This window comes from Callorhinchus milii, unplaced genomic scaffold, assembly GCF_018977255.1.
Source record: "Callorhinchus milii isolate IMCB2004 unplaced genomic scaffold, IMCB_Cmil_1.0 Scaffold190, whole genome shotgun sequence".
NCBI classification, from domain to species: Eukaryota; Metazoa; Chordata; class Chondrichthyes; order Chimaeriformes; family Callorhinchidae; genus Callorhinchus; species Callorhinchus milii.
The window spans coordinates 79,158-93,603 of NW_024704931.1; the positions used below are offsets into that span (position 1 = coordinate 79,158).

At 42.3% G+C, this 14,446-nt stretch overlaps 1 protein-coding gene across 1 annotated transcript; it reads left to right on the top strand.

Annotated features, from left to right (window-relative positions):
• Window positions 1–893: 893 nt before the first annotated feature.
• Window positions 894–14,151, top strand: LOC121851890 (aldose reductase-related protein 2-like; the record flags this gene model as incomplete). The annotated part of the gene is made up of 9 exons (XM_042345977.1): window positions 894–971; window positions 7,456–7,623; window positions 8,559–8,675; window positions 9,417–9,494; window positions 10,624–10,740; window positions 12,301–12,407; window positions 12,545–12,644; window positions 13,544–13,627; window positions 14,063–14,151. Coding segments are annotated over exons 1-9 (938 nt in total), but the record flags the coding sequence as incomplete, so codon positions are not given.
• Window positions 14,152–14,446: the final 295 nt, after the last annotated feature.

Genomic DNA, 14,446 nt, shown 5'->3' on the forward strand with positions numbered 1-14,446 from the left:
CATAAATCTAGCAGGAACATGCCCATATAAAGTAGAAGATTTAGACTATCATTCTCTTGGTTAAATCTTTAATCATAAACCACACCCTTATACAGTGAGGGAAAAAAGTATTTGATCCCCTGCTGATTTTGTACGTTTGCCCACTGACAAAGTAATTATCATTCTATAATTTTAATGGTAGGTTTATTTGAACAGTGAGAGACAGAATAACAACAACAAAATCCAGAAAAACGCATGTCAAAAATGTTATAAATTGATTTGCATTTTAATGAGGGAAATAAGTCTCCAGACCTTAATCCCATAGAAAATCTGTGGAGGGAGCTGAAGGTTCGAGTTGCCAAACGTCAGCCTCGAAACCTAATGACTTGGAGAAGATCTGCAAAGAGGAGTAGGACAAAATCCCCCTGAGATGTGTGCAAAGCTGGTGGCCAACTACAAGAAACGTCTGACCTCTGTGATTGCCAACAAGGGTTTTACCATCAAGTACTAAGTCATGTTTTGCAGAGGGGTCAAATACTTATTTCCCTCATTAAAATGCAAATCAATTTATAACATTTTTGACTTGCGTTTTTCTGGATATTGTTGTTGTTATTCTGTCTCTCACTATTCAAATAAACCTACCATTAAAATTATAGTACTGATCATTTATTTGTCAGTGGGCAAACGTACAAAATCAGCAGGGGATCAAATACTTTTTTTCCTCACTGTATAGCAAAACATAATCAGTCGCATTTGCAGCCTTGAGCACAAAATGGGTACGAGGGTTGGGTCTGCCCATGTCGGCTGGGCTGGGGCGAGTGTTTTGGGTGGAGACAATAAATAGCCAGGCATGAACACGCAGCTGGCAGTGGAACACCACGCAGCCAGTATAGTTTCCACGTGAATTTACAACAATGGCAGACGTCTCGACAGCAGCAGTGACCCTTTCCGATGGTCACAACATGCCTCTGCTTGGCCTGGGCACATGGAAGGTACATCACACTGCACCCCACACACTCGATTATTTGCACCCATCGTCAGAACCTGCATTAAATTAAAATGTATATAAGAAGATGAAAAGTGCATCCAATGGACAGGAAAAGATGCACTTCACAAATGTGCGTGCTGTACAATCAATGGCGGAGCCAGGATTTTCAGGTAGGGGGGGCGACCTATCCAGCAATGAAAAATGATAAGAGGAGTTGTTAGTAAGTAAGGACTTGTCCCTTGCTTTTTATTCGATGCGTGTGCGGCGATGGCGCAGCCATCGATCGAAGGTCGAATTTGAACTGCGTTATGTGATCGGCATCGCGCTCACTGAAGGTGTTGATGCCTTCAGTCGTGTACTGTATAAGCAAATGCGCACAATTCTGTGAGTCACTTATAACTGCTTTGCCGTTAATTATTGCCCATTATGGACTCAAGACTATTGTCCTATCATTTCATAGAGTCCCTGGCACGTAATAATATGCTGCACAGTGGCAGTGGGGGTCGCAAAATGCGATGTATTTCTAATAAACCACAATGATCCGATCGAAATTAGGGATTTCGATCGGATCATTGTGGGGCACGTGCCACCCCACCCCCACTGGCTCCGCCAGTGTGTACAATGGTTATGTCAGATATCGTGAATATTCTTGTGTTTCGATTAATTTTGAATGCGTGGCTCTGCTGTAACTATATATTAAATTTAACAACACGTTTTTTTTCTCCAACTCATAAAATGAGAAGCATAGTGTACGGATGTTATATATACTAGGATTTGAAAGACTTCTTTACTGAAAAGTTATTGTAATAACAATGTACATTTATCTTTGAACAGGTTTCACAAGTGTGGGTTAAGTCTGTACTTGACATGCAATTGCATTCCAATCACTGTGGAAAAGTTGTCCATTTGATCATGATCCTCCTATATCTCTTATATCTAGGCATTTGACTAGGTGATATGTATGTTGAACTTCTTTCGCACCGTACGTAGCCAACTGTGCTAATCGGAAGTGTGGGGGGAGGAACGACAAACTAAACGCAAAAAAGCAGTTCTAAAAAATTCGGTTTCCAATCTAGATTTAAAAGTGCATAGCTCCAGTGGCTTCCTAATATCGGAAGGAAGAGCATTCCAGACGGTCGTAGATGCACAACCGAAGGGCGCAGTGACCATCTTTGTTGTGTCAGCCCAACAACTCTCCAGGCTCGATCATGTAATTACAGTTTTATGTAAGAGGTCAATGGGGAAATTCTACAAAGAACTAAAATACATGTTTTTAATCAGGTAAGGCCCACTGAGCTAGAAATATATTTTTCAGAAGCGACCTGGCCACAAATGATTGCTTAAGGAAGTGGCTTATCACGTGGAAATGTACATGAGCCAAATACTCTAAAAGCGTGTTCATTCTAAATGTGGAGGGGAAAACCGGAGGACCCGAATAAAAATCCGTGCTACTCCAAATATACAGGCGTTAGGGATGGGATCGAACCTATGACCGGCAACCTGTATACCAGGCGAGGTAGGTAACATCTCGCCAGGGCGGCTGGAGATGTGGACCACAAACAGAATGTCGGTTGAAAGCCAAACTATGCTGTGTCCGGATAATAATCTTGCGAGGTAGATTTAACGCCGTTTTGAGCTATTGTACAAACTATAAAAAGACTTGTAGCTGGACTTAATAACGAGAACTTGCTTATGATCGAGTCGGTAGTTTAATATGTTGTGGTCTTCCTATGGGACAAAAAAAATAATTCGAATAAAAATCTTCTCCTGGCCTGTATGTGTGAAAATAAACGACTCGTTACAATTTTAATGTCGATAATTCCTTTCTCAATAATTGAGTATGAAAACATGTCACAGTGCAGTACTGCAATAAGAGACCACTGTACGGGACAGCCATACGTAGCTAGACAAAACAATCAATGGTGTAACTTAGTTTTATTTGTATCGTATATTTTTGAGCCTGGGTTAGTGTTTGGATGGGCGACTACGTTGTCAGAAGAGGGCATTGCAGCGAAACTCATTGCCGATGTGTACTTTGGCCCAATGTCAAAGCGCCCCACCTTAAACACACTTCACCAACCAGCGTCGTCAGACTGCGTATGGTGAAATAACCCGCACGACTGAGAGTGACTGTTCAAACACAAGTCCACTGTCTCGGCCTCGCTGTGCGCTGCGTTGCACCACTATCCAAGTAGATAACCTCGCATCCAATAAACTTTCAGAGCCAGGGTGAACATCCGACTCCAAACGAATTTAATGAATTGAACGAGGTAAAACTGATGGAAAAACACAGCACAAATACAGCATATGTTAATACTTGGTAATATCAATACAATGAATGAACACTACAACATCATAACATTGTCTTAGATAACATGAACTCAACAATAGATCCTGGATCGACCAGGCACCTACATTAGTACTGAATAGCTATACAAGAGAATAAGCTGTGTTAAGGGCACATCGTGTAATCAACATGCTGCAGCCTAAATGTACAGTACTACACATAACACTGAATTGTGCATGAGATATTTCGTCATCCTTGCTCTCAAGATCGCAATAAGGTTACATGGGTACAAGTCTGACTCGACTTATTCAATTACAGGTAACATTTACAATAAGGCAAGTTGCAGGCTTCGTTGTTAACTAGGCCTCGTATTTATCATAACAATTTAACAGCATTACATATCCATTTACAGCATTATAACGGCATTCCCAGTATTATAAGAACATAAAAAAACTTACAGACAATGCTTCTTAAAGTCCCACAATGTACAGTTACAGCTGATTCACTGGGACGTGATTTGTGCCACCATCTTGAACTCTGTGCAATGGCGGACGCCAGCCTCGTGGCTGAAAGACTGTCAAATCGTAACTTCCTGGCCACGTGACCAAACTCAACCTCAAAACAGGAAATTCCTGTATACACACACCCCCACTTCTGGCGTGGAGCAAAACACCTGCCGTGAGGCAGAACATCCACCATCAGCCACAAACAGCTATCGTTGCACGAGATTGACATTCTTATGGGCATAGGTTGGTGGGCGCAATGCTCGGGCCCGCACGAATTGGTGGGTTAGGGGCCGTCCATAAATGACGTCGATTTTGGACGATTTTTTATGACATCACAAAGCTCTGCCTCCCCCCAAATAAAACATGCTTCAAATCGCTTTAAACTATTGTCATTGTAGTGCGTATTTAATGTGGCGCTGCACTCTGATGTTGTAGTAGAAAACATGTATTAAAAGTCAATTTAATTAAGTAGAACGTATTGTCTATATTTATTTTAAGTTACACATTTTGATGTGACGTCACATTTCTCACCCCCCCCCCTCCCCTTGTCACACATCGTCACAAATGTCTGACCCCCCCCCCCCCCCCAGGTGCGTGGCGTCATTTATGGACGACCCCTTATATCATAAACAGCGGCACATTTTTTTTCAAAATCAACAATTGAATGCGCTGTGCGGAATTGGTTATTCACTTGCTGTATATAACGTTGAAAAACGCTGTACAGTATCCTGATAAAGAATAACCATGTTAACCTGTTCCCACTCCAGTTGCACAATTTAAGGCTGTCCATTACGCCTTAAACAAATAAGCATTGCTCCCACACCTACACGCTCCCTACAATAATGCCAACTCACGCAACGACCGCTTTTCAATTCTACGTAATTAATCAATCTGTGGTTTGGTTGGCGATCGCTTGTGACATTGCGCAATCAATCATTTCCCCTGTACAATCACAATCGTCCCACAGTAAACATGCAACGGTGGGCCAACGTGCAACGTCAACATTTGCCCAAGGTTGCATGGCTTTGGTGTTGGGGTATAGATTGTAGTGGTGAAGCAGGGGCGGTTTCTTCATTAGGGCGATTGGGCGACGCACCACCAATGTATTCAACCACAGAGTCACGCGAGCCGTCACTGTGCCTCTGGATATAGTCCAATCAGCGTCATGCTACGTTCTGTGGAGTACCGCCTCTTTTTGGGCGATTTCCCTCCAGCTGAGAATCGCCCCGAGTGGCCCCATAGACTTACATTCAAAGATGTTTTTTTTTCGAACGGGGGCGCTGCAATGCATTCTCTATGGCTTCCGGGAGGGCTCGCCCTAACGTGCTTACGTCATCATGCGTGCTTACGTCATCATACGTAAGCACGTTTCATCCAACAATATAATTTGTTGCCACCTAGTGGAATCTTTAATAAAATAAACTTGAGTGGTTTGTTTTAATAGTGAGTATAGAAACAAACAAGATGTATTGTAAGAGTCACTTTATTTTTCATTAATATTAAAGAAGTGAAGTTGCCTTTACATGCTTAAGCTGTTAATTTATCCATTGCATGGGTGGACCTTATCCTTATCAATCATCCAGACATTTACCCCCCCTGAGAGATTTGCAGGAGCCGCCACTGTGGTGAAGTTGGCGTTATAAGCTGTGGTGGTGGTGGTCAGTGTTGTGCAATTGCCTGTGTATGACAGCAGGAGCCAGAACTGCCTCAACAATGAGTGTGGCTCTTAGCAGATGGGGAGAGACCGAGATGCGAAGGCACGAGAGATACAGAGACACAGACACGGCTTAGATCAAGGGCCGGTGACCTTTGAAAGAAGAAGAGACATTCTTTAGTTTTTGTCTTTGACCAATAGAGTTCGAGAGCCGCATCACACGCAGAGCTACTTTGACACAAACACAACAGGTTTACGACAGATGACAACACACATTCTGACTTAAATAAACTAAATGCGTGATGGTATAAACTGCGTTTATTTTGTCCCCCCCCCCCCCCCCCCCCCCGTTAGTTATTTTTTAATAGCACAGTTTGACTGTTGTACATTTTGTTGTCACCAGGACATTACATAGTGACCCATTCCCTGCAACATTTACTCAATCATCTTTACGCAGCCAAAGAGCCGACCCTAGGCTAGACAGAGATAAAGAGAGAATGAGACATATTTTATACACACGTACAGCTTTTGCAAGTCGATTGAATACAGATGTTCATAAGTTCAAGTGTAAAAGAATAAAACTGATTTGTTTGAATGTAAAGGTGTGCCTCAATGCCATTCAAAGTGAGGACTGGGTTTAGCTGTAGTGAAGAAGATGGTGCTTATCAGATGAGTTAACCATTTAGTCAACATGTACTACACTGTAACTTATTTACATGCGTTATTCCTAAAGGTGTGACTTACAGAATGTTATCTTCAGGTAGGTATTACTTTTTTAACCTTGAGATTAAATTGTTAAGGAAAACAGTTGACTAAATCAATAAGAGTTCAGTCGAAATGTGTGCTGGGTAAAAATGCTTCCCGGCCAAGTGCTAACTCATCTCCGACCCTAATCTCATAATTGCTCGTTCAAGACCGGCCAAGCATGATTCACAATTGCTCATGTCTCGAATACTGTACCACATTTAACGTACAATCATGAATATCTGTACAGTATCTTCCAGCTCGGTCAGAAAGTGAATGTTGATTTTTTTTGTGTTCTTCCTGGTTCAGCAGTTCCATTGCTGGATTATTTTTTCCTCCTGAGGACGACCGCTTGTGTTGCGATCGAAACGTCGTGATATATTATTTTGTATTTTGTTTTATTTTTCTACCTACGTGACTTTACCGAAAGAACCAAAGAGTATGGATTCCTGCAGTCACGAAAGCTTCAAATCAAGATTGTTTTTTTTATTGAATAACTGATGTATAGTCCTGTAATTATATAATTATCAGTTCCATTATTTAATCAAAGAGAAAACCCCGATGATCTAATAAATGTTTACAAAGGTGGTGTTGATATCATGAACCATAAAGTATGGTGTCCAAGAATCATCTGAATGTTTTAATTCCGTGACCATGTTTTTTTCCGTTTGGTCTTCGTCTCAAAGGAACCTTGCACGTGTTTTGGCTTTAACATATATTATACTATAATTGTACGTTGTACACACACACCCCTTTCATCAATGCACTGCTAAATGAGGGCGTCCTTACGTAACGGGAGTTATTTGACCTTACAGTTGTTCACGCTGGTCGGTGGGAACACAGGAGCACAGTTCGTACAACTTGGTATTTTGATGAACTACCCTATGCTGCCCACACCTTTTCACAGCCGCGCGTTCGCTTATGGCAATCTGGCATGCATGGTGGTCACCCACCCCATTGCATATATTAATCCCTGGTGGCTTAGCTTCCCACAAATGAAGAGAGCGGGTTCGCTACGCTTGCTGAATAAGATTGTGAATAATAGGAATAGGGCCACAGACAATAGGAGTTTTTTTCACAGACCCTACAGTTGCCGTGAATACCACGGATAATAGGGCCATGGGAAATTTCTTGATATGGAGATAAACAGTGAAAAAACTGTTACAGATATAGAGAGACACACACACACTGATAGGCACAGAGTAGGGCTCTTCATATTTTACATACTTAAAGCAAAAAAAAATCAACAAACACTGCAGTGTTTCATATCTGCTTTGTGCTGTGTTTCCATCACCAGTCCAAGCCACAGCAGGTCTGCAAGGCCGTAGAGGCGGCTATCGAGGCGGGGTATCGACACGTAGATGGAGCCTACGTCTACCAAAATGAGGATGAGGTTGGGGCGGGTGTGCGTGCCTGCATTGCCAAGGGCATCGCCTCCCGAGACCAGCTATTCATTGTCAGCAAGGTGTGCATCCTGTACTCTATTACATGAATCATAAAGTTCAAGTCCATTGTGTATATTTATGCTGAATGACAGACTTGACCATCAATAGGAAAAACAAGTTCCTATATGAATTGGGCCCGTCGCCTTCTAACTCCAAATTATTTAGAAATCCACTGCCAAACTTTTCATTCACACCTTTAAATTCAACCACGTATTTGCTATTTCATTAGCTTCCTTGACTGATACCAAATACAATCACGAATCAACTACAAAATCACCCTGCCTCAAAAATCCCCAAGAGACTCACCCCTGCCTACCCTTTATCTTTCATCTTGATCGAGTGCCCCCTTCATTCAATCATATAAGGATTTATAGTAAAGTGCCAGTTGACCTTCACTCAATGGGAGGTCAGCCCTTCTCTGGAGCTGTTCCTGTTTTTTGGATCTCCACTTTGATTTCAATTATATTCCCAATATACTATTGGCATTCTGTCGCAGGTTAGATTAATTTATATTTGGATAATATCCGTGTGTCAGAAAATCGCCTTGAAATATTATATTAAAAACGACTTCTAATGTGCTTCACAAAGCTCTTACACACACTAGGGACACATGTTACATGCCTTGTAAAGAGATGTTTAATGGATGGCAATCACCCCAACATTTATATTTCTCAGAACTATAATATTTTGCATTGAGTGAAGAACCACATTTAATATGATGTTATTTTCTGATCACTAGGCTGAGACCATAAATTCCCTACATTTTAGAACTTGGTTTGATCACAGGTGGCCCCCCAAATGAAAACCAGGAACTCAATGGTACCAGCTCAGGGCTCTTACATGTATAATCCCCAAACCTATCCAGCCACCTTTACTAATTCTGTTGTGTGAAATTATAATGAATTGTGAGATCAGCCTATAACTGTTACTGTGCTTGTGTGTTGACTGTGAGCAGCTCTGGGGCAAGTTTCATGCCCCTGCCGATGTGAAGAAGAGTTTTATGAAGACACTGACCGACCTGGGGCTTGATTACCTGGACCTCTATCTCATGCATTCCCCCATGGGCTATCAGGTGTTGCATCAATAAATTATTACATTCATATTTCACTGTTATACACTGACAATATAAATGCATACGGACAATGGCAGCATGTTGTAAGCTCAGAGTAGAAAACGTACCCTGTATATTCAACCGTGAAGATGAAGTTGCGATGAGAGGAAACAGGTATTAGAGTGATCAGTAACCAAGGAAAGATCAAAAGGCAAATGGTGGGAAACTAAGAGTAGACCTTGGAGGATTGATTGCAAGAGCCAACATATTTACGTTGATGCAACTGAATTGTTGACAAATAATACTGTTCTACACAGCCACAATTTATAATTAAGTAATATATTGTACATATATTTGATGACTTTTTTCATTGCTGTATTGTATTTATAATTTTGTTATTCATGGACATTGGCATATTTTTTTATTAATAACCACTGCAAAACCATTCTGTTCTTTATAAACATGGGTTGTGTTTGCTGTCATATAAAATAGTTTAACTGGGAAAATGTATCCGCTTCCCAGTATCTCTTAAAATATGAATGCATTTATTTTAATTATCTTTCAAAAATAAAGTCAAAGCGCTTGACACGAAGCAACAATTAAGCGTTTACGATTTCAAATATTAATAATAACAAAACTGTGAAGACTGAACACTGAACAGGTATGTTTGATGCTACTTGGATAAATGAGATGTGCATTCGTTTACCTCGAGGCATATGTTATGGTGCTGTATCATTTTAACCGTGACTTTTCCCGTTTCAGAACGTGGGAGAGGAATTATTTCCCGCAAAGGACGGCAGGTTTCTCTTCTCGGACGTTGATTACCTGGACACCTGGAAGGTGCCAAGTGATGCTCTCAACAAATATAAATACAACAGCATGTTTATCCCGCAAACACACTTCACCTTCTATACCCTGCATGTCTACATGGGCTCTTATCTACCTTAAAATAAATGTAACATCACTTTTGACGTGTAAAGCAGCTCAAAGGAACCCTTCAAATACGTGCACATGCGTGTGCGCGCACATACATGGCCATTTGGTCAATGCACTGCTCGGTCATGGGTGTTATTTGACCATAGTTTTCTACTTCCGTTTGTGGAAGTTGAAGGTGGGGAGCATATCGGTTTAGTATAACAATGAATGTTGCTGCACTGCCACCTGCAGTACACATCGTGGCACTGGGAGCCATAGCTCAACGAATTTGAGGACAGCGGCACCAATTAAGTGCACTGCTGGATTAGCACAGCTTAGCATTGTGGGAGATTTGGTCGTATAAACTTTACGCATTTTACTTAAATTTGCCATGAAGTAGCTTTATGCAACACCATATGCAAGGCACTTTACGATATAAATATTGTTTCATCGCGCTTTCGTCTTGAGTTGGTGTCTTCAACACCTTCAGTAAGAGTCAGGGTAACAACAATCAGGGTGAAATATATGTAATAAATTGCATCCGGCTTGACGCAGAGGACATTAATCTACTTTGGCTAGCCATCGAACAAAGACCGTCACTGCATCGTGCACTTTCAAAAGCGCTTATGTGGCCAAATGGAATTAGGGAGCCACTGGAGCAATGTACTTTTCTTCATAGAATTGCCCATTGACCTCTCACAAAACTGTAATTACATCATCGAGCTTGGAGAGTTGTCGGGCTGACACAACAAAGACGGTTATTGCGTCCTTCGGTTGTGCATCTACAGCCGTCTGGAACGCTCTTCCTTCCGATATTAGGAAGCCACTGGAGCTATGCACTTTTGAATCTATATTTTTTTTTATTTACAACTTTTTGTGTGTGTTTAGCTTGTTGTCCTTCCACAGCACCTCCAATTAGCACGGTTGGCTACGTTTGGTGCGAAAGAAGTTCAACATACGTACGCCCTGTGAGCGTTTTGTAATAAATGATGAAAGTTAATTGTAAATGCCGTGAAGTTTTACAATGAAGCAGTGGTAATTCCGATTGTCTCAGGCAATGGAGGAGCTGGTGAAAGAAGGTCTGGTCAAGTCCCTTGGCGTCTCCAACTTCAACATCCCCCAGCTCAAACGACTGCTGTCCTCTGCTTCGATCAAGCCTGTCGTCAATCAGGTGCGCAGTTGTGTGGGTGAACACAAGTTTTGATTTAAAGCTTTCGTGACTGCAGGGATTCATATTCTTGGTTCTTTCGGTAAAACTTTAATTACGTGACTTTACCAAAAGAACCGAGAATATAAACACAAGTTGTTAGTACGTACGCTGAACTTGTTTTGCACTGTACGTAGCCAACCGTGCTAATCGGAGGCACGAAATCGTGAATGTAAGTGACTGGACGCTGCATATACACCTCGCCAGCAACATGTGGTTGGTGTCGTCTGTGCTGTGAGGATGTCGGACGAGGGAAAATGAGGTAGAGGGGTCTTAAGCTGCTGATCGCTGGTTCAGGGCATCTCAAATCATGTTGGGACGACATGTCATTTGTATTGATCAGGTCACTGTGTAATATCCTCATGCTATGAGAGAATATCACAGTATGTGTGCGTTGTATGAACACAAGAAGTGTACATACATGGGGAGAACTGGAGTGGTCGTGTGTTCTTTGTGTTTTTATGTGTACTTATTTCTCTGTTTCTCTCTTTCACTTTGCTTTTCTCCATGTTTCTGTCTTCATACATTGCCGTGCCTCTCTATGCATCTGTATCTCCGTGTCGCTGTCTGTGTTCTTGTTTGTGTATCTCTGTTTTTCCGTGCGTTTATCTCCATGTCTCAGTGTCTTTCTCCATTTTCTGGAAATCTCCACGTCTTTCTTTATGTCACTCTCCATATTTGTGTGTCCCTGTGTCTCTTCACATATCTACTTGTCTCGATGCTGTTTTTAATGTATCTCAGTCTCTCCACCTCTGTGTCTTTCTCCGTGTGACTTCATATCTCTTGCGTCAATGTACACTCTTCTCTCTGTTTTTCCCCCATAGCACAGAGCCCCAATCTATGGTTTGGCAGCTCTGAGCCTTGGGGATTCGTAGAATTGGTTAGGGGGGAGGGGGCTACAACTGCTCTCCGATCGTGCTTTTGCGCACGTGTGTACATGTGTGTTTATGTAGAAGGTGGTGGGGAGCGGTAGTGGAGTGAATTGTGCGCTGCACTACAAACCCGGCGAACCTAGTTTGATTCCTGCTCACGGCAAACACCAGTGACGATTATTTAAACCGGTCACGCGCCTACCCCTAGGTCGACTCAGCCTCAAATGAGTACCTGGGCGTGGCCTTGGCCACCCACCTCCTCGTGTGCCTGTAACAGCACTTGCCCTAACAGTCTGCTAAGGCTATATGGGGAATCCTTGTCTTTGTTGGTGGGGAGTGGTAAAGTAGCGGTTAGCACGCTACTCTACGAACCCATCGACCCGAGTTTGATTCTTATTCATGCCAAACACCGGTGACGATTATTTGAACCGGTCACGCGCCTACCCCTAGGTCGACTCAGCCTCAAATGAGTACCTGGTACAATGAGTAAATGTCGCCAATGGAGGAGACAAAGGCAGCTGGGCGTAGTCTTGGCCACCCACCCCCTCGTGCTGCGTCGGCCTTCATAGGTGCTCGCTAACCGCACTTGCCCCAACAGTCTGTCACACGCTTCATGGGGGTACTTTGTCTTTGTTTTTGTTATATGTGGCAGGTGGAGCTGCATCCATACAATGCACAACCAAAGCTGGTCCAGTTTTGCAAGTCACAGGGCATAGTGCTCACGGCTTACAGCCCCTTTGGCTCACCCGACCGTCCCAGGTGAGACTCGGTTGATCCTATTCCCGAGAATTCTCAATTGCACGCCGAATATGTGTTCTATCTCTGCTAATGCTCTCTCCTTGAGTGCTTCGTTTGAACCTGTTCATTTGACCATGCAGTTTGGCTGCGGCGAAGAGCTCAAACGACAACGTGAAACTCGACAAAGATCCTGGAAATCTTCTGCAAGATCCAGTGGTTGCCGACATCGCTAAGAAGCATGGCAAGAGCAGTGGGCAGGTGACGTGGGATGATTTATTTTTATGTTCCGTCATCATCAGTCGCCATAACAACAAAAACCTCACCATTATAATCATCCGTCGTTGTCATCAACACTTACTTTTACCGTATAATGCATATCTCTAAGCAAGGTCTCATTTAGCGTCGTAAAATGTATGTATTGGGAATGATTAAAAGGTCAATGCCAATGCCTGAAATTGGGCGGAAAAAATACGTGACATCACAGCTAGAAGCAGCAAAACCATAACAAAGTCGAAATATCTCCACACTTGAGAGTGGAGATACATAACCGCGGTGTTGCTCTGCTTCCTTTGTAGTCCTATTCAGTTTTTAAATTCCAAAATTTACGTGACGGGTCAGTTTTTTATTTTTTTAAAAAATACCTCTCAAAAACGATTGTTATATGTTATACTCGTATTTACCAAAATGGGATTAACGACTGATTCGGCCCTTCGCTAGCATGTGCTAGTCAAGCACCCTTAGTACAGAACCACTTGCAAAACCAAAAACAAATACAAATCATTGTAATTTTTTTAAGTTTGCAAAATTATCAATACAATATTACAGAAAAGATGAGAGTTGCAATTTCAAATATTCTGGAGCAGACTAAGTAGCAGTTTGGAACATCATACTCAACGTTGCTTCCGGTTTGTTAGCGCCGTGTACCACAAATGTGCGTCGCGAGGAATTCGTGTATATTCAGTTTAAATAAAAGCCAGCACGTATCCCTGCTTTAACGAACATGGGGCAATTTTCATCGCCATTGGTGGCACCGCCCAGTAATGCGGTGAGATCCCAAAGTGATCTCATTTTCGTTCACATTTCGGAGATGATGGGGGTGTCTATCTGCGTGATGCTGAGTGTTTTTTACACTCGCTCGACTTGTCTTGTGCTAACAGATACTGCTCCGTTACCATATTGAGAACAATATCGTCGTGATTCCAAAGAGCGTCACACCAGCCAACATTATCCAAAACAGCAAGGTATTGTGAAGTGAAGTACATTTGCGTACATGTGCACGCGCTGCAAGCAATGCTTTGAAAGTGCCGTTGGCGAATTACCGCAATAACATCCCCAAAGGCACGCCCTTGTAATCCCATATTATATTTATTTCAGTGCAAAGTCAGATGTTACTCCTAAAAACTGTTTTCATCTTGAGTCAAAGTTTTTCAAGTGCCACCTGTAAACTTCCAGTTACAATATCTACACGTGGATCGCTGGAGTTTTGGAAATCTTCCTCACCCCTGAATATTGTATTGTGTTCTTGAACTTCCCATGTCTCCAACTCAGGCCCCTGGAATAAACAAACTCTGGGTTAACTATATTGGGCTTTCTGTTCTATGCAGCTTTGAGAATTTAACTTGTTGAATCTAGAATCACTCGTTGTTAGCGTTCCATAATCTTCACCCCTGTGCCAGGTCTTTGACTTCTCTCTGGACGAAGAGGACTTGATCAAGCTGGCGCAGCTAGACCGAGGATGGTCTTTGTCCAATTCGCTCTTCAGCAAGTAAGCAGCTGCATTGTTGATATATGATACACTTTAACAGATGTAGCTGAATCGTATGTTTAAAAAGTTTGAAACTAGTACTGTCCTGTAATTGCGCCGTATAACGATCACTACAGGTACATCATGTGAGCTCTGCTTATAGATAGAACAAAGTTAAATATTCAGATAAATCCGATGAGCTATGAAGCTCTTTTGCACAGATGTCCAGTAGGGGTGGGTCAGAAAGTTCCGGCAACAAACAATATGAAACACTTGACTTAAAGCTTTTGTGACTGCAGGAATTCATGTGATTTGA